The 22,626-nt window shown below is 34.8% G+C and overlaps 1 protein-coding gene across 2 annotated transcripts in view; it reads left to right on the forward strand.

Annotated features, from left to right (window-relative positions):
* Positions 1 to 2,781: 2,781 nt before the first annotated feature.
* Positions 2,782 to 22,626, forward strand: part of DPY19L4 (dpy-19 like 4) — a 54,055-nt gene continuing 34,210 nt past the window's right edge. The window contains exons 1-6 of one of the 2 annotated variants that reach the window (XM_051970867.1): positions 2,782 to 2,992; positions 11,618 to 11,737; positions 14,842 to 14,966; positions 17,242 to 17,332; positions 18,406 to 18,527; positions 18,635 to 18,780. In XM_051970867.1, the coding sequence (XP_051826827.1) occupies positions 2,977 to 2,992; positions 11,618 to 11,737; positions 14,842 to 14,966; positions 17,242 to 17,332; positions 18,406 to 18,527; positions 18,635 to 18,780 (620 nt within the window). In that variant the 5' untranslated portion in view covers positions 2,782 to 2,976. Of the gene's footprint in view, positions 2,993 to 11,617; positions 11,738 to 14,841; positions 14,967 to 17,241; positions 17,333 to 18,405; positions 18,528 to 18,634; positions 18,781 to 22,626 lie in introns of those variants that run through there. The other variant, XM_051970868.1, reaches the window with a different exon arrangement.

The raw sequence follows: 22,626 nt of genomic DNA on the forward strand, positions 1-22,626 counted from the left end.
TAAGGATGCCTTTCAATATAATTTCTCTCTTTTTGTTGATGGTTCTACTGTCCTCTTAATAACAGCCAGGCTTGTAATTTTAAAATCATTTTTTATTCTTCTCTTTTCCTCATTCTAAATTTCTATCTTGAGAAGAACTATGGTTTGTAGTGCATAAAAAGCATTGAGGAGATTTGAATACCAAAGAAACAGGTATAAAGGCAAATTCTGACATTTCCTAGATGCCTGGCTATAGTAAATCATTTAATTTATCTCAGCCTGAATTTTTTCAACTCTAAAATGGAGATAAAAATATCTATCTCACAGGATTATAGGTAAAATCAAATGAGATAATCTATATAAGCATTTTGCATACTTAATGTATTATGAAAAATGTATTAATCTAGTTGTCAAGTCCACTTCAATATCTTTTTCATTAGTCCTTTCTTCTATATCTATTGCAAATAAGATGATAGAAAAAGATAATGACGAATGTTAGAGGGGATGTTGGAAAACTGGGACACTGATGCATTGTTGGTGGAATTGTGAACACATCCAGCCATTCTGGAGAGCAATTTGGAACTATGCTTAAAAAGTTAGCAAACTTTGACTTAACAGTGTTTCTACTGGGCTTTTCTCCCAAAGAGATCTTAAAGGAAGGAAAGGACCCACATATGCAAAAATGTTTGTGGCAGCCTTTTTGCAGCAGCAAGAAACTGGAAGCTGAATGGATGCCCATCAATTGGAGAATGGCTGAATAAATTGTGGCATATGAATGTTATGGAATATTATTGTTCTGTAAGGAACGACCAGCAGGATGAATACAGAGAGGCTTGGAGAGACTTACATGAACTGATGCTAAGTGAAATGAGCAGAACCAGAAGATCATTATACACGACAACAAGAAGACTATATAATGACCAATTATGGACATGGCTCTCTTCAACAATGTGATGACTCATACCAGTTCCAATTGTTCACTGATGAAGAGTCTCATCTATACCTAAAGAGAGGATTGTGGGACCTGAGTGTGGATCACAACATAGCATTCTAACTCTTTTTGTTGTTGTTTGCTTGCATTTTGTTTTCTTTCCCAGTTTTTTTTTCCCTTCTTGATCTGATTTTTCTTGTGCAGCAAGATAACTGTATAAATATGTATACATATATTGGATTTAACATATATTTTAATATATTTAACATGTACTGGATTACCTGCCATCTAGGGGAGGGGGTTGAGGGAAGGAAGGGATAACTTGGAACAGAAGGCTTTGCAAGGGTCAATGTTGAAAAATTATGCATGCATATGTTGTATAAATAAAAAACTTTAATAATGATAATACACACATACTATATATATTGCAAGCACCTTAATTAGTCCTCTTCTGTAGACTTAAAAACACAGCATAAATGTCAGGTATTTACTTTACCACAGTGTCAAGAATCTGTGATTACATTGCTGTGAAGATACCTCTCATCAATCTAAGTCATTATCTGGCTATAACTTAATAAACAAATCTTAGGAAGTTAATAATTTTAGAAAGTTTAAGTGTGATTTGCTCTTAGCCATTTATTAGTAAATCAAACATAATATCTGAATATAGGTCTTCCAGACTGCATATCTATTATAACTGATCACTTCATCATCATCATCAATATTATTTTGCCTAACAAATTTTCCTAATGAATTGCTTACATCATGATACTCCTTTATTAAAAAAAAAAAAAATCTACCATAGGCCTCCTTTATTTTATAAGTGAGGAAGCCTAGCTCCAGAGAGGAGAAATTACTTGCCTGTTGGTCAGAAAGCTAGGAAATGGTCATGTTGGGATTTGAATTTATTCCAGCTTCAAAAACAATCCTCTTTCTGCTACATTTTGCTGCTGATAAAGGGGATTTGTATTTTGGCTCAGCCTGGATCTGTATGCATGTATATTATATGTAATGCACATATGTACATACACATGTGAGATATTTGTTTATGTATGTAAATATATAAATCATACACGCATGCATTTTTAGCTTCCACATTACTAAGGGAAGCAGGTTGCAACGGGGCAGCAGATGTTACCCCTATTTTACACTAGAGAAAAGCAGCACACAGGATTAACTTAGTCATAAGGTATATGAATATTTCTCATAATCATCTACTAGTTTGACACAATAAACACTTTAAAACATTTAAAACTTTAAAACCATATGTACACAAATGTATGATCACAAATCTAGCATTGGGTTTGGGGCCATCTAATATGATATAAATATATATATATACACACATATACCCATGTACAGATTACAGTTATATCTGTGTATATATACATTGTTTTGTGTGTACAAGAACATTCACGCACACATGTAAATGTCGGTACGTATTTTATGTATGCATGTATATTAAATGACTCGGACATCCCGATATAAGATTATATATGTATGTGTATAGGTCCAGGTCACGTCCTCTAGCGATTCTCAAGCTTTTTCTTCTTAAAAATTGAGAAACTTCCCCCCTCCCCCCATCTCTGAAATTTGGTTTATGGGAGTTATGGCTACCCTGGATCGATACGTAAATTACATTTATTCTGGTGGAAACTTAAGCGTTTTTAGTATTATCACGAAAACAGTTTTGCCTGCAGACTGCTGAATGTGCACGAGGTTGGAGGAGCCCTTCTTGGAGCACACCTGGGCTCTGAGGCCCCGCCCCCCGCTGCGTGTGTGCGGGTGCAGCTCACAAATGCTCCGGCTGCTACGCAGCTCCCCGCACACTGGTTCCCGAGCCGTCGGGCCTCTCTGAGGTGTCGGGAGGACTCCGTTGGCCGGGCACCGGAGGGGGGCGTGTCAGGAAGTTGAGGAGCGGAGCCGTGGCTGCGGTGTCGGGGGCCGGGGCTGGATCGGCTCCGCGGGATCCTAAAGGCCGGCAGCTTCGGGGCAGCGGTGGTGAGGCCCGACCCGAGCTGAGGACAAGGCGGCAGTGCCCGAGTTTGGGCGTCTCGGGCCAGAAGATGGAAGAGGAAGAAGGTGACGGAGACCCTGGGGCCTCCTGGCGGGACTGGGAGCGGTGCGGGGCTTCGGGGAGAGGGCTGGGGAGGTTGGGTAGGAGCGACGTGACTAACGTCTAGGGGTTTGGAAGAGGAGGCGGGGAGGGGAGCAGTGATACAGAGAAAGAGGTGCTAGGATTGTAACTTTTGTGGAGTAGATAGAAGGAGGAGATGTCGGAGGGCTGTTACCATACGGGGGAGTTGGTAAAAGGGAAGTAGTGGGGCAATTCCTTGTCTAAGAGTTAGGAAGGAGGGGGATGGTGGAGCAGTAACGTTTAGGGAAGGAGGGGGATGGTAGAGCAGTAACATTTGGGGAGGAGGAGGAGGGAGATGGTAGAGCGGTACTATTTGGGATAGGGGGACAGATGTTAATGAGAAGAAGAACATTTGGTGAGGTAGGAGGCTGGAAGGAAGTGTAAAGAAGACAGCATTTGATGTAAGCTATTAAGGCTTTTAGGGTAGACTAGAGGGATTTTGTTGAAAATAACGAGTGCTGGGATTAGTTCTTGGAGGTGATAGACATTATTCGAAAGAAAAGATCTGGGAATCTTTTGTATATGGATTGTTTTCTCCTTATTAATGTGTGTGTGTGTGTGTGTGTGTGTGTGTGTGTGTGTGTGTGTGTGTGTGTGATAGAGACAGAGACAGAGACAGATTGGGAAGGTTGAAAGGAGTTGAAGAGAGTTTCCTGCTTCTCAAAAAGCATTTCTTAAATTCTTATTTGAGGCACGCAATAAACGTTGCTTTGATTCCGAACAGAACTACATTAAATTATTTTGACGGGAGTGGGGGTGAGGGGAAGGGTCTTTGTTGGGAGAAAATGATAAAAAGAGGCAGGGTTTGGAGAAAATGGGGACAAGACGAATTGGGGAATATTACGGAGAAGTATTTAAATAAGAATAATGGAATTGGAAGAACCAAGGTTTCCAGTGCTGATTAGTTAGGGGATAGTGTGAAAAGTTTGGGAAGACAAGTGATGTGGCTGAAGATGGAGAAAGGTGCTCTGAGGCAGAATTAAGATTGAAGGACTTATTGAAGAGGTAGTCAGGGAGCACATTATAAAGAACTTCTAAATTCCATGTATAGCTTTCCCTCTTTAAAACTTGTGCCTGCTTTACTAATGAGAGCATTTAACGGAATATATGACAAAACCTCAGGGGCAGAAGGAACTATAAGTAGTATAAGTTCTAGTTGAAGCATTGCTAGAAGTTTGTATTTTGTTGCCACTGTAATGCTGGTAGTAATAGAGACATAGTAAGTGTTAATATAATAATGTAGTGGTGGTGATTTTATGGCACTAAATGCTTATATCCTTAAGTAGGACACAGAAAGGGTTATAGTGTGTATGTGTGGGGGGGACGTTTGGTCGAGTTGAGATCTAAATTTTTTTCAACTAAATAGGAGAAAGTTTCCAGTTCAGTAGAAGAATTGTAGCTTCCTCTGGCTTACTATACTAAACCTATGATCATATAGAGATAGTTGCCTCCTGTTTGAGGTTTCAGAGTTGACCTAAATTTGAGATACTTTATAAAACCAATTTCAAAACCTAATGGCTCATTTGCCGTTGATAATATGTAGACTCAAATCTGAATTGGTTTTCATTTTGTAGCTACAGTGTGGTGTTAGAAGACAAAGTAAATCTCCTTTTTCATAACCTGATTAAATATCTTTTGATCTTTTCTATTACTGATGAATTTCAATTGTATTGTAATTTGAATATTCCCTTTTGCACTTGTGTAATTAATAGAAACATTTTTCAAAGCTTTTTTTTCCCCTCTTATAAACTATATAGGTAAAAATGAAGGAAATAGGGGGAAAATAAATGATTCTGCTTTGTGGTAATGTTTTTGTCATGATGAACTTTAATATTTTGTATTTGATATTTTTTAAATAATGCTTTCCTCATTGGAGTTTTATTATAAAAAGTGTTATAAATAAATCTAGAGATAACAAAAAATCCCTTTGGGTTATGTTCTAAAAACTTTTTGGGATACTCTATAGCTGCCAACTCTTTTGAATAACTGTGACCTTATTGGCATTACTGTTTTTATTTGATCTTCTAGTTAAGGATGGTTTTTACATTTTGAAATGTAAAGGGTTAAATATAAAGTCAAATATGGCAGTTTTGTTTGATAATAAAATCTTTATTTACATTAGTAAAGTTACACTACTAAAGTTATACTTCAGAGAGGAAAGGGATCCATATATACAAAAATATAGCAGCTCTGCTTGTGATGACAAAGACCTAGGAATTGAGATGATGCCCATCAATTGGGGAGTGACTAAAGAAGCTATGGTAAAAGAATGTGATAAAATGCTATTGTGCTATAAGAAGTTATGAAAGATGATTTCAGAGAAACTGGAGATTTTGATGAATGGAAGCAGAATGGAGTGAGCAGACCCAAAAGAAAAATTTATATAATAGCAATTTAATACAATATTATAAGGACATAATTTTGAAATATTTAAGAACTCTGATCAATTCAGTGATCTACTACTGTTCCAGAGGACTCATAATGGCACATCCTACCAATATCCTTATTGGAGATTTATTCAGAATTTAGATTGAGTCATTTTGTTATTATTCATGACAAATGGTGGGGGAAGAGGTTATTTTGCTTGACTATTTGTTTAAAAAGTTTTGTTTTAATTTTTCACTGGGAGAAGGAATAGATCATGGGAAATTTTTGATAAATTTTATTTTAAAAATCTTATCAGGGATGGTCTCTAATACCTTCATCATCTTGGTTTCTCACCTCTGTATATCATAGTTTTTTCGTGTCTACTGAAATTGACATGGAAAATTGGACATAAGACTCCATGTGTAATATAATCAGAATCAAGGCCATATGGATTGTTGTCTCTTCTTTTTTTGGATACTTCCTAAGGAAGCCAGGAGACACAGATGAGGAAGCAGAGCATTTCAAGAATGGTGAACTGCCATTGAAAAGGCATGGAGTTAGAAGATGGTGTGTTGTATGGAATGAGCAACAAAAAATCAAATTAAGCATTTATTAAGTGTCTATGCTATGCCAAACTTCGTTAAGCACTGGGGAATACAAGGAAATACTCTAACAGCAGTTCTCAAGAAATTCAGTTTAATGTAGGAAATAACATGCAAACAATTTTCTATAAGCAAAGTATAGATGATAAATTGGAAACAAATAGGGAAAGCACTCTTCTATGTTTTCATGATATTGCTTTCTCCTGGTTTTCTTATCTGTCTGCCTATTCTTTTAGTCTCCTTTAGTAAATCTTAATCAAGATCCTTCCTATTAACTATGAATATTCCCCAGATACAACTTTGGGCCCAGAGAATGTATAGAATTGGAAGATAAGTGTCTTGTGAAAGGAACAACAAGGAGCCCACTGTTCCAAAAATTGCATAATCTGTAGAGAGAAGGAAGTTAGAATAAGAAGAAAGATAGGAAAGAGTGAGAGTAAGAAGGCTTTAAAAGCCAAACAGATTTTTTTTTTTTGGTTTGATTCTGGAGGTAATAGGGAGCCACTGGAATGGACCAATGATAGTGATGCGGTTAGTGGCAGTGTACAGAGTTGTGAGAATAGAGGTGATGAATCTCCTCTGGGCGGAGACACAGGTCCAATGTGAAAGAATTCACACACCTGAAATCTGAATGACAGAAAAGGGAAGTTTATTGGCACTGAGAAGCCAGCTTTGCTAGGAAGATAGACTTTTTAGTGGCAAGAGGTCTTGTTAGGAAAATAAAATTTAACACTGAGAAGAGCTTATCTTCACAGTGGGCAGGAGTCCTGGCAGGAAGCTTTGTTTCATTGGCAAAGCATAATCCTACTTCAGACTTCTGCAGAAATTTGGTGTTCAAAATTGTCTTTTATTGGCCGGTCTAGGGCTTCCATTCAAAATAGAATGAGAAACCTTCAATGTTGTCAATGCCCCCAGGCCTAGATTCCAGTTGAAAAGAGAGTACTTATCTTGGAGTTTCAAGCCACTCCATAGGAATATCAGGCCCAGATCTCCAGTAACATTATTTTGAAGGCTTTTTCCCAGAGCCTGGAATTTCCTGAAGAGGATCTAGGCCTTCTCCAAAAGATCAATGGAGGGTGATTTGACTAAGATCTCCAATTGAATGACACCACTTAACTTGGAAAAGGCTTGTCTGGGAAAGTATGCTTTTTCCTATGGAAGAGTCTGAGACCCCGAATCTAGTTTCAGGGTTCACTCCCATCAATAGCACATGTTGTGGGCCAGGTACAGTGTGTTCAACTGTAGCTGATCAGTCCATTGCAAATTCAGAAGGCTTTACCTTTTAGGGTAGATACAAGTAGTCCATTAAAACATTTGGGATAAAGTTGTCTTTGGATTTATGCAATTTACATTTCCTCTATGCTACTATAATTCAGATTTGCTCATAGAGTATGCCATCTTTTGATGCAGGCATGGTATGATGGATGATCCTGTGCCAGTATCTCTCAACTCTCACAGTCAATAATAAAGTTCTTCAGAGAGATCTTGGCAATGTTCTTATACCATTTCTTACCATCATGTGAGAGTTTGCCTTGTGCAAGTTCTCTGTTATCTAGTCTTTTACATAAGCATGTGTTTAGCATTTGGACTTAGTGATTAGTCCATTAAAGTACTCTCTGAAGTACAGTTTGAATGCTTGGCATTTTAGCTCAAGAGGGGGACCTCAGTATCCAGTATCTTATCTTACCTTACCGTCCAGGTTTCACAGGCATACAATAGTGAAGATAGCACAAAAGCTCTGTAGACCTTCAGTTTGTTATGTTGCCTAGCTCTTTTGTTCTTCATTTTCTTTGAAGCCTCCCAAGCACTGAGCTACCTCAGAGGTATGATACCTCAGTCTCATCATCTATGTGAACATCACCAGAAAGTGTTTTGCCAAGACGTGAACTTATTCAAAGCATTCAGAATTTCTTCATTTGGGATGGTGTGGAGTAGGCTAATAGAGGAACCCTGTTTTCCTGGTGTTGATTATCAGGCAAAATTGGCACAAGTGGCAGAGAATCAATTAATGATCTGTTGTATGTCAGCCTCAAAGATTGCATTTAATGCACCATTATCTGCAAACAAAAATAAATCATGCATCAAATCTCTCTACATTTTGGTCTTGGCTTGTAATTTTCCAAAATTTTTAATTTCTAAAATTTTTATTTACAATTTTTAAAAAGTTTGCCATCCATTTGGTTCAAGAGGGGCAGGCAAGGAAATTCCAGGGAGTAGAGAAAACTTAGAAGTGGGAAGATTTGTAGAGAGCATCAAATTGTAGAAAATCTTGAATGAGGAAGAAAGTAACTGACCTTAATACTGTTTTCTTTTTCTTTTTTACATTTAAAAAAATATTTTGTAATACCTTTTGATTTTTCCAAATATATGCAAAGATAGTTTTCAACATTCACCCCTGTAAAACCTTGTATTCAAATTTTTCTCTTTCCTTTCCTCCCCTCTGCTAGGCAGCAAGGAATCTACTGTAGGCTAAGTATGTGCAATTCTTCTAAACATTTCTATATTCATCATGCTGTGCAATAAAAATCTGATCAAAAGGGGAAAAAAACCACCACCACCACCAGAAAAGGTGAAAGTTTTATGCTTTAATTCACATTGAGTCTCCATAGTTCTAGTTCTTTCTCTGGATATGGATAGCTCTTTCCACTTGATGCTATTTTCTTCCTTGTTGAAGGCATCTGACATCATGGAAAATGTCATACTAAAAAGCAAGCACATAGTCCTGCTTCACTTATTGGTGACTGTGAAATCATAAAAGCATCATCTTTCATCTAGAATCCATGCAAGCATGCCATCATGAAATTGATCTACAATACTCATGAACTTCTCTAGACAGTCAAATTTTGCCATAATCTTCTATGTGTCCTTATGACTGACAATCAAAGTCATTTTTCCTGTAGTAGTTGGGCTGCAAATATCATATCAACCATTCCTCAGCCCTTTTTGAAGCCATACTGGTTCACATACTATCAAACACAGGATTTCATGTTTGATCCTGGATATCATAGGGAGTCACGAGCATTTATTAAGTGAGAGAAGGGAGAATAATATGGTCAGATTTTTACTTCAGAAAGATCATTTTATGAATGGATGCCCATCAATTGGAGAATGGCTGGGTAAATTATGGTATATGAATGTTATGGAATATTATTGTTCTGTAAGAAATGACCAGCAGGATGAATACAGAGAGGACTGGCGAGACTTACATGAACTTATGCTAAGTGAAATGAGCAGAACCAGGAGATCATTATACACTTCGACAACGATATTGTATGAGGACATATTTTGATGGAAGGGGATTTCTTTGACAAAGAGACCTGAGTTTCAATTGATAAATGACGGACAAAAGCAGCTACACCCAAAGAAAGAACACTGGGAAACGAATGTGAACTATCTGCATTTTTGTTTTTCTTCCCGGGTTATTTATACCTTCTGAATCCAATTCTCCCTATGCAACAAGAGAACTGTTCGGTTCTGCAAACATATATTGTATCTAGGATATACTGCAACATATCCAACATATAAAGGACTGCTTGCCATCTAGGGGAGGGGGTGGAGGGAGGGAGGGAAAAAAAATTGGAACAGAAACGAGTGTCAATATAAAGTAATTATTAAATAAAAATTAAAAAAAAAAAAGAAAGATCATTTTAGCAGCTGAGTGTGCAATGGACTTCAATTGGAAGAGATTTGAGGTAGGGGAAAACGGATTAATTTGTTCTTGGCCATTTAGGTGTTGGAGGAGATACAAAAAAAGTCCCTTTGTACTTCTGTATGTATTAAGTTGTAGATCATATTCTAGTATAGGATTTATACAGTAATGATAAATATAATAATGACATGAAAGCATATTAGATTCAAAAAGAAAAAATAAATAGTTCAGAGATATAAGGGGTGGTAGCATGGGGTGATTATTAATTTGAAATCAGAAGAGTTTACCTAAATTAGGCTTCATGGAAGAAGTAGCGTTTGAAGCAGCATCATTTAAAGGACTGGTAGGGACAGATTGATGGCATAGTGATCAGAGTACTAGACATGATTACTTTAGTAATCCTTAGCAAATCACTTTATTCTGTTTGCTTTAGTTTCCTTATCAGTAAAATGAGCTGGAATAGGAAATGGCCAACCATTCTAGTACCTTTGCCAAGGAAACCCCAAATGGAATCTCAAAGAGTCAGACATGACTAAAATAATTAAACAAGGAACAAGGAATTTGGTTCAAGAGGGGCAGGCAGGACATTCCAGGCCTAGAAGAGTAGAGAAGACCTTGAAGCGGGAAGATTTTTTTTTTTAAATTTTATTTTATTTAATAATAACTTTGTATTGACAGAATCCATGCCAGGATAATTTTTACACAGCATTATCCCTTGCAATCACTTATGTTTCGTTTTTTTTCCCCTCCCTCCCTCCCTCCTCCCCCCCCCCAAGATGGCAAGCAGTCCTATATATGTTAAATATGTTGCAGTATATCCTAGATACAATACATATTTGCAGAACTGAACAGTTCTCCCGCTGCACAGGGAGAATTGGATTCAGAAGGTAAAAATAACTCGGGAAGAAAATCAAAAATGCAAATAGTTCACATTCATTTCCCAGTATTCCTTCTTTGGATGTAGCTGTTTCTGTCCATCATTTCTCCAATGAAACTCAGTTAAGTCTCTTTGTCAGAGAAATCCACTTCCATCAGAATACATCCTCATACAATATCGTTGTCGAAGTGTATAATGATCTCCTGGTTCTGCTCCTCTCACTTAGCATCAGTCCATGTAGGTCTCTCCAAGCCTCTCTGTATTCATCCTGCTGGTCATTCCTTACAGAGCAATAATATTCCATAACATTCATATACCACAATTTATCCAGCCATTCTCCAATTGATGGGCATCCATTCATTTTCCAGTTTCTAGCCACTACAAACAGGGCTGCTACAAACATTTTGGCACATACAGGTCCCCTTCCCTTTTTTAGCATCTCTTTGGGGTATAAGCCCATGAAGCGGGAAGATTTTGTAGAGAGCATCAAATTGTGGAAAATCTTGAATGAGGAGGAAAATAATTTGAATTTTATTTCCTAGTACATATGAAAAAACACTGAAAAATTTTTAGTAGAAGTATGAGAATTCTATGTATGGGAAAATTATTGAAAAGAAATATGGTGTGATGAAAAGGAGATTAGATTTAGAATCAGAGTCCTAAATTCAAATTTGGACTATTTAATCTCTCTTAAATCTTGGTTTCTTCACCTATAAAATGAGGAGATTGAACTCTCAAGATCCCTTTAAACTCTTACTTTGATTCTGCAAGGTTATTCTAGATATATATATACTAAAAGATAGTTTTGAGGAGGGAAAAAGTAGAGACATGAAGCCCTACTAGGAGACTGGTGCAGTAGACCAGGTAGATGGTAAATATAATTATATCAGTATGATAACAGTAGAAAGAGAGAGGAAAGAATAGTTTGTGAGAGACATACTGGTAGAATACTAAGAATGTTTCTTAGTATCAGAAGTTATATCAGTACATTTCTACTTCTACAATATGCTCACCTAATAATATAGAATAATTGTTCACCACATATAAAGTTGAAATAATTTTCTTAAATATTAAGGATCATCACCTGAATTACGTGAGAGGAAAAAGTCAAGCTGCCCTGAAAATGAGCAAATAGCTTTACAAACTCTGCCAGAGAAAACCAGAGATATTTCAACTATGAAGAAGTCTCCCAAATGTAAGTCATATTAGTTTCAGAGTTGTCTCTAATCTTTTACTCTAACCACAATGTTCTTAAATTTCCCCTTTTTTTCCCCTTCTTGATTTCTTCCTGTCCATTAGGGTTGGCTACTTGGACACATAATTTTTGGAATTTTTTTCCATCATCATCATCAACTTTTTTCTACTCTTACTATTTCCATTTCACTTGAAGTTTAAAAAAAAAAGTCATTAATTTGACTTTGAGACCCAATGGGATAGAAATCATGGTCTCTGCTTTTGAGAGTACTTTTTAATGCCTCATGCCTCTGGTGTGATTGTTTTCATCCATCTTCTTAATTTTCATGCCAAGTGACTGTAGCACGTTTGGGAGAATAGGCAATGGATATGACACAAAGTGGATATTCCAAAATGGATATTCCGTGCAGAACATGTACTGATTATACTAAGGATTTGAGCATTGTAAATCTATTTCAAAGTGCTTTATTTGATTTAAATATATATTTTGAGGTAGTACAAAGAAAAAGTTGACTAACTGAAAATAATCAGTGTTTTCAGTTTGTTTTTTGACTGTTCTACAGAATACAGTTTCTATAGAAAAATGTGTCTTAGGTCAGAAACCAGACTTGTAAGTTGGAAAACATATCATTTGTAAATTTCAAACTGCCTATGCAGTACTTTTCTTCCCCTAGTTAACAGAATGATGAATCCTATGAATAAACTTTATAGTTATCTTCCTTTTACAAATGCAGATTTTTATGACGTAAAAATTTTGTGATTAGTCTTAGATTATATGGTATATATCGCAGCAGTGTCATTAAAATCAGAAGTAACTATTTTATTTTCATCCTATATTTTAAACTGAAATATTCCTTAGATGCTAAAAATTTTTATACATACAAACACACACACACAGAATAAACACTGATCTTTCCCCAACACACACAGTAAAAAATCTTGAAGAACAAAATATTTAGTAGGCCAATATTCAGTTATAGGTTCTTAATGCTTCTATTATGTCCTTTGGAAATTTTTAGTCCCCAGTATAGGATTAAATTGATAGTGCCACTCAAGAATGATAATCATCTGAATTAAAATTTTGCATGCAAGTTACTTAAAAGGCTTCTGTCAAAGTGTCTGACTCAGAAATTCTGCTTATTTTTCTTTTTTTAATTAATATCTTATGTTAATAAGCATTATATTTAATTCTTTATCTCATATGACAGACACTACCACATAATAGCACTTGCAAAAATATAATCATTAAGCAATAATGCAATGTGAACTAATAAACACTTGCAACTTTTTTCCAAATTATTATTTGAGGCTTTTAACCTTAAATGTATTAGATACTGGAGTTTCTCATATCCTTTGAATATAAACTTCTTTTTGATATAATAGTTCTTAACCCTTTTTTATGCCATGAATCCCTTTAATAGTGTGGTAAAGCTTATGAACCCCTTCTCAGAATAATGTTATTCAATGCACAAAATTATGTTGCATTGTAAAGGAAACCAGTTCTGTTTTTTAAAAATGCTCATAGGGTGCACGAATGTTTGTGGCAGCCCTCTTTGTAGTGGCCAGAAACTGGAAACTGAGTGGATGCCCATTAATTGGAGAATGGCTGAATAAATTGTGGTATATGAATATTATGGAATATTATTGTTCGGTAAGAAATGACCAACAGGATGATTTCAGAAAGGCCTGGAGAGACTTACACGAACTGATGCTGAGGGAAATGAGCAGGACCAGGGATCATTTTATACTTCAACAACAATACTATATGATGATCAATTCTTTTTTTTTTTTTAATAACTTTTTATTGATAGAACCCATACCAGGGTAATTTTTTTTACAGCATTATCCCTTGCATTCACTTCTGTTCCGATTTTTTTCCCTCCCTCCCTCCACCCCCTCCCCTAGATGGCAAGCAGTCCTTTACATGTTGAATAGGTTACAGTATATTCTAGATACAATATATGTGTGCAGAACTGAACAGTTTTCTTGTTGCACAGGGAGAATTGAATTCAGAAGGTAGAAATAACCCGAGAAGAAAAACAAAAATGCAAGCAGTTTATATTCATTTCCCAGTGTTCTTTCTTTGGTTGTAGCTGCTTCTGTCCATCTTTGATCTGAATTAACTCTCTTTATCGAAGAGATCCACTTCTATCAGAATATATCCTCAAACAGTATCGTTGTTGAGGTATATAATGATCTCCTGGTTCTGCTCGTTTCACTTAGCAATATGATGATCAATTCTGATAGACCTGGCCATCTTCAACAATGAGATGAACCAAATCAGTTCCAATGGAACAGTAATGAACCGAACCAGCTATACCCAGCGAAAGAACTCTGGGAGATGACTAAGAACCATTACATTGAATTCCCAATCCCTATATTTTTGCCTGCTGGCATTTTGGATTTCTTCACAGGCTAATTGTACGATATTTCAGAGTCTTATTCTTTTTGTACAGCAAAATAATGGTTTGGTCATGTATATTTATTTTGTATTTAATTTATACTTTAATATATTTAACATCTACTGATCATCCTGCCATCTAGGGGTGGGGGTGGGGGGAAGGAGGGGAAAAATTGGAACAAAAGATTTGGCAATTGTCAATGCTGTAAAATTACTCATGCATATAACTTGTAAATAAAAAGCTATTTAAAAAAATAAAAATGCTCATAGGCTCCAGGTTAGGACCCACTTATCTTGAGGAATATTTCTGTTAAATAATATAGTGAATGCTTTTATAGTAATTTGCAAGTAATAATAACACTTAAATCACTTTTGAAAGCAAGTATTTACTAATCCCAATTTTAAAAACCAAAAAAATTTAGAAGGAAATGCTGCTTTATATGTTTCAATAATATTCATAAGTTTTGTTTTTCTAATATTTTTCTTTATTGCTTAGTGGTATATTTGTGGTAAATGTGAGAAATCCTTTTGTAAGGGTTTTTTTCTCATTTTGTCTCAAAGAACTTGCAGTCACATTGAGGGTGTTATACTTTTAACTTTAATAAACTTAAATAGGAAATTGTAGGATGGATTAGGGATTCATTTCTTTAGGGTATTATGTTAGTGTCTATATATCTGTGATTGCTTTTACCATCCTTTTTCAGATATATTATTTCAGCGTTTTGCAAAGCTTTTCTTGGGCTGTCTTGCAGCAGTTACTAGTGGTATGATGTATGCACTGTATTTGTCAACATACCATGAGCGGAGATTCTGGTTTTCCAGCAGACAGGTAAGGTAGAATTTTGAGGCTGCTTGAGTATTTTGTGCTGTCAAGAAATATGTTGTACAGAAAGCTAGGTGTGTAGGATATTTATTATCTATGGACAATTTAAGGTTGCACTACTTATAGTTGTGACAAGTTCAGAAAATATGTTCCTTAGCTTAATGTCTGGGCTAGCTTTCTGGGAGGGCCTTGGGACCAGTCTTGGTCTCTGCAGAATAATCACCATGAGAATAGTCAGGAATAAAGTCCAATGTCTTTATTGTCTCCTTCAATCTCCCAGTCTGAACCAATCTGCTCCACAGTCTCAGTCAGTCTGGCTCACAGTCTCCAACAGCAGTCTAACTCACAGTCTAATTGTCTGACCCAGTCTCTTCCAGCATTCTGCCAGTCTCTACCAGTCTCCTTCCGAATCTGACTTTGTCCCCAGTTTAAATACCCTATTACAATTACATCATTACAGTATACTAAATATGTATGAAGTAGAGAACCATTACATCACCATGCTAAGTACTAAAAATATATGTGAACTAGAGAACCATGATCTCATCAATTCCACTGAGTTAACACCTTCTTTCAAGTATACTTCTTCAAAGTTCCAACCCTCTATATTTGGCAAACCTATAGAAATATTTTTTGAGAATTATTCAGTGGAATATATAAACTTGTGAAATAATTAATAGTTTTTTTTCCTCTCACCTTTACTTTATAATTACTACTTATTAGTTAGTGTTTCAATATTAAACACATTTGGGCAGTTAGATGGCACACTGGCACTGTCCCTAAAGTCAGGAGGACCTTTGTTCAAATTCGGTTTCAGACATAATACAAGTTGTGTGACTCTGGACAAGTCACTTAACCCCAATTGCCTCAAACAAACAAATAAATTATAACAAAAAAACAAACGAAGTTATCAAAATATTAAACAGAATTAATTTCCAATACTTAGGATGTTTGTAATGGTCTAATTTTCAGATGCCTTCTCCTTCCCTCCTAGTTTTCCCCTCAAAAGTCAAGAGATAAACCACATCATTTTAAAGATGTTTTGTTGAATTAGCATAGGTAATCTCCATTTCTGGTAAAATGGAGTATATTGATTGGCTTTGGAATTCTTAATAACCATGATGATGTTTATGGTGGTTTTTTCCTGTTTAAATAATTTTGTTTTGGTACTTGGCTTTACAGTTACAGTTTCTTGTTAACAGAACAATCTTGTGAATGAAGTTTGTCATTCATTGATATAAATTGATATAATTCACAATGTTAACACTGTTCTTATGCTTTAGTTTTACTTTAGCCTAGATAGTGATGTGTTGTTTTTTTTTTTTTTTGGGGGGGGGAAGGGGTTTGGACATAAATTCTGAGTGATAGAAATGTGCTCTATACTTTAACTTATCTACATCAGAAAATGACTTTGTTAAAAACTACTGATTAGCTTTTTTGACTTGGCTAAAACTACTGGGGTATATTGTATTTACTTATTCAGAGTTGCATTTTTGAGACTGAAGGCAAACCTAGTTTATTTTAATTCTAGAATTTAACTTCTAGAAATGTTTGTCTTCTGAATGAGATTTAGGCCTTCATAAAAACTTAATTCAGGGTTAGAAAAGGGGAGTTTTTAGATACTTTTTATGAATGTCATTTTGACAGGTTCAAAATAACTTTTCTTTTCTACAGTGAATTTCCAGAAGTACTTTTTAAGCTTTCTTTTTTTTTTTTGACCCAGTATGTGGCCCAACTGGGTGCTGTTTTAAGTGTATTGTTAGAGGGATAATAGAACAGATATGGCTATTAGGCTTATTCTGTGTCTTTTATTTGGTAGAACTGAAGCATGAATCATTTTCTATTAAATCTGTCCTTGATTTATGCATTAACACTTCACTTTTCATGATCACTTGTTCCATTGTCTTCTTATTCTTAAGACATTTCTTCTGATTTCTATTGTAGACTTCTGTTTTCTGAAAGGTGAATTACAAATTACAGTCCATTCTAGATGCTTGTTTAATTAAGACATATGTGTCAGATTATGAAAAAATCTTACCTTCTCAACATAGCTTTAATTTATGTAGGAAAATTTGAACATTTCTTTGAATAAAGGGATAAATAAATTGCTGATCAATCAGAAACCTTATTTTGTATAGAATCTGTGCTATACTTCAAAAATCATAGCACCAAAACAACCTGTTTGGCAATATCTAGTCATTCTCAAAAGTAAAGGGAAAAGGGAAATTGTGGGAAAAATTCAAGAAATGACAGTTTTAATAATAATTTGATTTTCTTTTAGGAGCTTGAACGGGAAATCACATTTCAGGGTGACAGTGCCATTTATTACTCCTTTTATAAAGAAATGTTAAAGGCTCCTTCATTTGAAAGAGGTATGACACTCATGTTTACATGTTTAATCATTAAAAGGCTTCTGAAGTAAACAAAAATTATATTTTTCATATAGGGACATCTGAGTGTGATAATCTGTTATAAGAAAATTAGATTTTTTTTTTTTTTAGGATAATTCTTGATCTTTCTCAAACTTAAGCAAAAGAGTGACTAATATAAAGGATAGTACTATATTTTAGATTGCCTTCCTTATTATGATGTAAAGACTATACTGAGAAGGACTCCCAGTATCAAAATAAAACATTTTTTAAAACTACTTCTTTAAGCTTTCCAAAAAAATCTTTAAGAATGATTTGCCTCTCTTATTTTTTTTATATTAATGACCTCAGTTTTACTGTGACATACCTCAGTTTTTTAACTTTTTGATTACTTTAGAAAATTCTAGTTCGTTATAAACACTAATCTATGTGATCAACTATATATTTATGAAATATGTTGATTAAAAATGCCTAAGGTAATATCATCCATTGGATTTATTGAAATATTCAAAAAGATTGCAATTGCTTCTTTGCTTTCTTTCTTTGAATATAACATAATTTTTCTTTCTTTGAATGTACCATAATTTCAAAGTCGAATCCAACTATTTCATCTTTAATTCTCATAATATTTTCTCTTTTCTTTCCTTCATTCTTCATGTACATCCTTCTGTTGGTGGAATTTTTTTTGTGATGTTAGTGTTAGGTTTCCAGGTACCATTAAATTTTGTGCTGTCATCTAAATATGTAGCAAGAAAATAACTGAACAAATTGGGTTTTAGAATATTAAAGATTCAGTAAAGACAAAAAAAAAATGGTGAAAACTTCATTAATATGTTATTAACAATGTTATGTAAAAATTATATTTTCCTTTGGTGTGGATTCTTTTTCAGCAGTATTTACTGATAAAATTACTTGACATGGTAAGAATTTTAACTTTAATTTTTAGAGTTTTTGCATAGATAAAACACATTTTTGCTTGGAATGTTTCTATGAGTTTGGCAGCCAAAAGCCATATAGTTTTACATGAGCGTAACAAGCGAAATAAATAACCTGGAGAAGAATTTTTCTCTCTTTAGGTGTTTATGAGCTTACACACAACAACAAAACTGTATCACTGAAGACTATAAATGCAGTGCAACAAATGACTTTGTATCCAGAACTGATTGCCAGCGTACTATATCAAGCAACTGGTAGTGAAGTATGCATTATTCCTCTAGCTTGCCAATATTTATATAGTTCGTTTTTTTTTTTAGTAATACAGTAGTTTAAATGCCATCCTAACATCATTTATTTCCCCTATTGCAGGAGGTTATCGAGCCAGTATATTTCTACATTGGTATAGTTTTTGGATTACAGGGAATTTATGTGACTGCATTGTTTGTAACAAGCTGGGTTATGAGTGGAACTTGGTTAGCAGGAATGCTTACTGTTGCATGGTTCATTATTAATAGGTAAGAGAATAATTTTCTATTACTTAACCAAAAGTTTATTTGGGGTGTTTTTTGCCTCAGTAGATACTTATTTTTATTGCTATTTTTAAAAATGATTGTCAGAAACAGCTATATATTCCTTTCCTCCCTCCCTTTTTGTTTAAAATTGACAACCAACTGCTAAGAGGAATTAACTTCAACAAGCATTCATTAAACATCTACTTTGTGCCAGGTACCATATTGGACACAATGGAAAAATGAATTGGGAAGATGACAACTTGTATACAGATAAAAGTACATATAAAATTGGTAACAAGTAAATAAAGAAATTTTGATGAGACAGGGATAGGCTGCATTAAACACAAGAGGCTCAAGAATGCCTCATATGGAAGATAGTACTTAAGCTGAAGCCAAATGGAACTAGGAATTTCAAGGAATAGAAGTGAGATTGTAGAGCCTATTATGAGAACAATCTACGGATAGACCCATAAGTAGGAGATGGAGATGGAATGCCATCTGTGGATATCAGAAAGGTCAATTTGGTTGGACCACAGTACATCAGGACAAGTAGTAGGATTTTAAGTCCTATAATCAGAAGTTTGTTTTCTATCCAAGAGATAGTAGAGAACCTATACAATTTTTTGAGCAAGAGAGTTGGGTCTATGTTCAGATCTGTCCTTTTGGTAGAGGATAGAGGGAGACCAATTACAATTTTATTGCAGTAATTCAGGTGAAAAATTATTAATAAAGATTGTCAACTATGGTGATTGTGGTGTGAATGGAATGAAAGCCACATATATGAAACATAATAATGTAGAGATAAGAGTCTGGAAGACTTGGCAATTATTTGGACTTTAAGAATACTCTCCTCCATATACTTTACTATCCTTTTACATTAGCCTGTTCCTTGAATGACACTTCTTTCAGCTCTCTATATTTTCACTAGCTGTACCTCTTGCCTGAAATTCTACAAATATCTTGCTTCTTCATAGTTGTTTGCATGTTAGCTTCCCCATTAGATTGCAAGCTCCTTGAGATTAGAGGTTTTTTTTTTCTTTCTCTGAATCCCTATCACTGTCACACAATGGATGTAGTTGCTTAATAAATGCATATTGGCTTGATTTGAGGGATAATGAGGAGAAAAGAGTTGACAGTCACTCTAAAACTGCATATCTTTTGCCAGAAAGAATGATTAGGAAGAAGGGCGGTTATAGGCAAAAAGTAACGAAATCAGTTTTGGCAAATTGATAACGATTTGGACCTGGATCTCAGGAGAGGTATATATGCATTGCATATATAGATGTAGGACTCATATTTGAGATGATAACTTAACTTCTAGGAGATGATAGGTCATTGAAAGAAGAGAGACAAGACATAGATGATGATCTAGCAAAAGAAAATAAGGTTAGTCCAAAAGGACCAGAACTAGGGAAGAGCAATGTTATGAATTAGGAAAGTTTTAATTTCAAGATAACCAACCCAAAGGAATCACTGTTGTATGTGGCTTCAGGCAGATTGCTTCAAGGATTAAGACATATTTCAATATTCAGCAAGGAGTCGAGCAAAAGGGGCTTACTTAAAGGAGATGTGATTTGGAAGAAGTTACAAAATTTGTATTAGGTAGAAGTATATTTGACTTTTTTTTATTGTTTGTTGTTTAAATTGCTAAAACTAAAAAATTCTGATGTGTCTTGGAATTTGCAGCACTTTTTTTTTTTTTAAGTATATTTGACTTTGATAAATTGTCTTTTTATTGTTATGACAGATAACTTATTATATTATGACCTTGTTTACTTTTGGCAGTGAAAGGAGAAGAAGTGAGGAGCTTTAAACCATGCCTTTTCAATACCAATAAAAGAAATTAGGAGTATTTCATTTAAAATAGAAATTTATAGGAGATATGATATGGCTTCACATAGTTAAAAGATAGTAAAGTAGAATATGGTTTAGAATTACCTTGCGTGAAAGGAGAACTAGAATCAACAGGCAGATTTGATTCAATATAAAAAATAAAAATTTTGAAATCTCTGAAAATGGAATAAGTTGTCTTATATAAATTAGTAAATTACTCTTAATTAGAGGCTGGATAATTACTTAAGGATATTGTAGTGAAGCTTATATATTCTGTAAGGTATAGGTGTCAAACATGTGGCCTGTGAGTTCATGCTGCTCACAACTCTTCTAAATACAGCCCAAACCAGATTAAAATGTAATTAGAGAAATATTTAACAAAAAAAAGTACATTAACCTAGATATGTGTTTTTTTAAGTCTGCAGGATTTAGTAATAGACAGACAAACAGACACACACACACACACACACACACACATATACCATTTCTATTTGGACTTGACACTACTTCTGTAAAGGACTAGGTGGGGTCCTTCCATTTTTCAGATTCTCTAATTTCATATTCCCATGCCAACTTTCAAAATTAGTTATTATTTATTTCTCTAATCTAGAAGCATGGAAATAATGAGGCATAAAATCATAGAAACTTTTACAGACAGAGTTACCTATAAATCTTGCTTTTGGCACATGAAGAATTGTTTTGATTTATTTAAAATATAACCCTTTAAACCAAAAACTTGCTTGTTTGACACTCATGTTTTTTTAAAGTCACAAGGAATTAGCTTTGTAAGCAGTTCTTTAAAAATTCGAGTGGAAGGTCTAAGCAGTCATAGCATTTAGAAATCAGGATTTGAAAGCCCTACAGAGGTAATAACACAGTGTCCTTAGTATTTGGGGGAGTGGGAGTTGTTAGAAACTATAGAGAATAGAAAGAGTAGAAGATGTTGGTGTTAGTCCCTACTGACATGTCTCATTTAATGAATGATTCTGTGTCCTGAGGAGGAGAGAAAGAATGAAGAGACAGTAGAAGTAGAAAACTTTTTCTGATTGGTTTTCTGTCAGTATGTTTTATAGCAGTTGAAACATTCTTGTCAAGCAATTATCCGTTATGTTCTAATTTATTATTATAATATAAAATAATCGTATATTGAAGTCTTGATGTTCATCAACTTTAGGAAACTTTTTGATGTGATCTTGAAGACCTGGAACTAGTTGACTGGAAATCATTTTATCTCCCCAGACAAGTTTCTAGAAATGTTCACATTATTTTATGGTAGCATAGCTATTAATTTTAGAACTTACTATGTCCTATCCCATCTTGTCATATCCTGTCCATCCTCTTTCTCCAACAGAGAGGGTGATAATCTCCATTATATTAAAACTATGTATAGCCATGCTACAAATTTTAATGATGAACTTTAAAAGATACTTCAATTTTCAAGAAAACTTTTAAAAACAGCATACTTTAACAATACGTTATTATAAAGTCTTTGAAATAGGCTTAATAGAACTTTTTTTTATCCTAATAATCAACTGTAATCAACCATAAAGCATGTTAGAGATCATAGATGATTTTGCAAATTTAGATGGTGCATTTAATTAATAAAATAATGAGAGAAAGATGTGTTTTAGCCTGTAGCAGGAAGCTATATAGAACCACTTCCAAAAGAGACAGGAAATCCTGCTTCTTATGTGTCCTTGGCAATACAGTAGAGTAGATGACTGAATGGGGAAAGAAATCATATATTCAATTGGACTAGAGCAGGGGTCCTCAAACTTTTTAAATAGGGGGCCAGTTCACTGTCCCTCAGACTGTTGGAGGGCCGGACTATAGTTAAAAACGAAAACTTTGTTTTGTGGGCCTTTAAATAAAGAAACTTCATAACCCTGGGTGAGGGGGATAAACGTCCTCAGCTGCTGCATCTGGCCCACGGCCGTAGTTTGAGGACCTCTGGACTAGAGAATAGCATCATTAGCTTGAAATTCCATATTATATCAGCACCTCAACTTTGCCATA

This window comes from Antechinus flavipes, chromosome 1 (assembly GCF_016432865.1).
Source record: "Antechinus flavipes isolate AdamAnt ecotype Samford, QLD, Australia chromosome 1, AdamAnt_v2, whole genome shotgun sequence".
Lineage (NCBI taxonomy): Eukaryota > Metazoa > Chordata > Mammalia > Dasyuromorphia > Dasyuridae > Antechinus > Antechinus flavipes.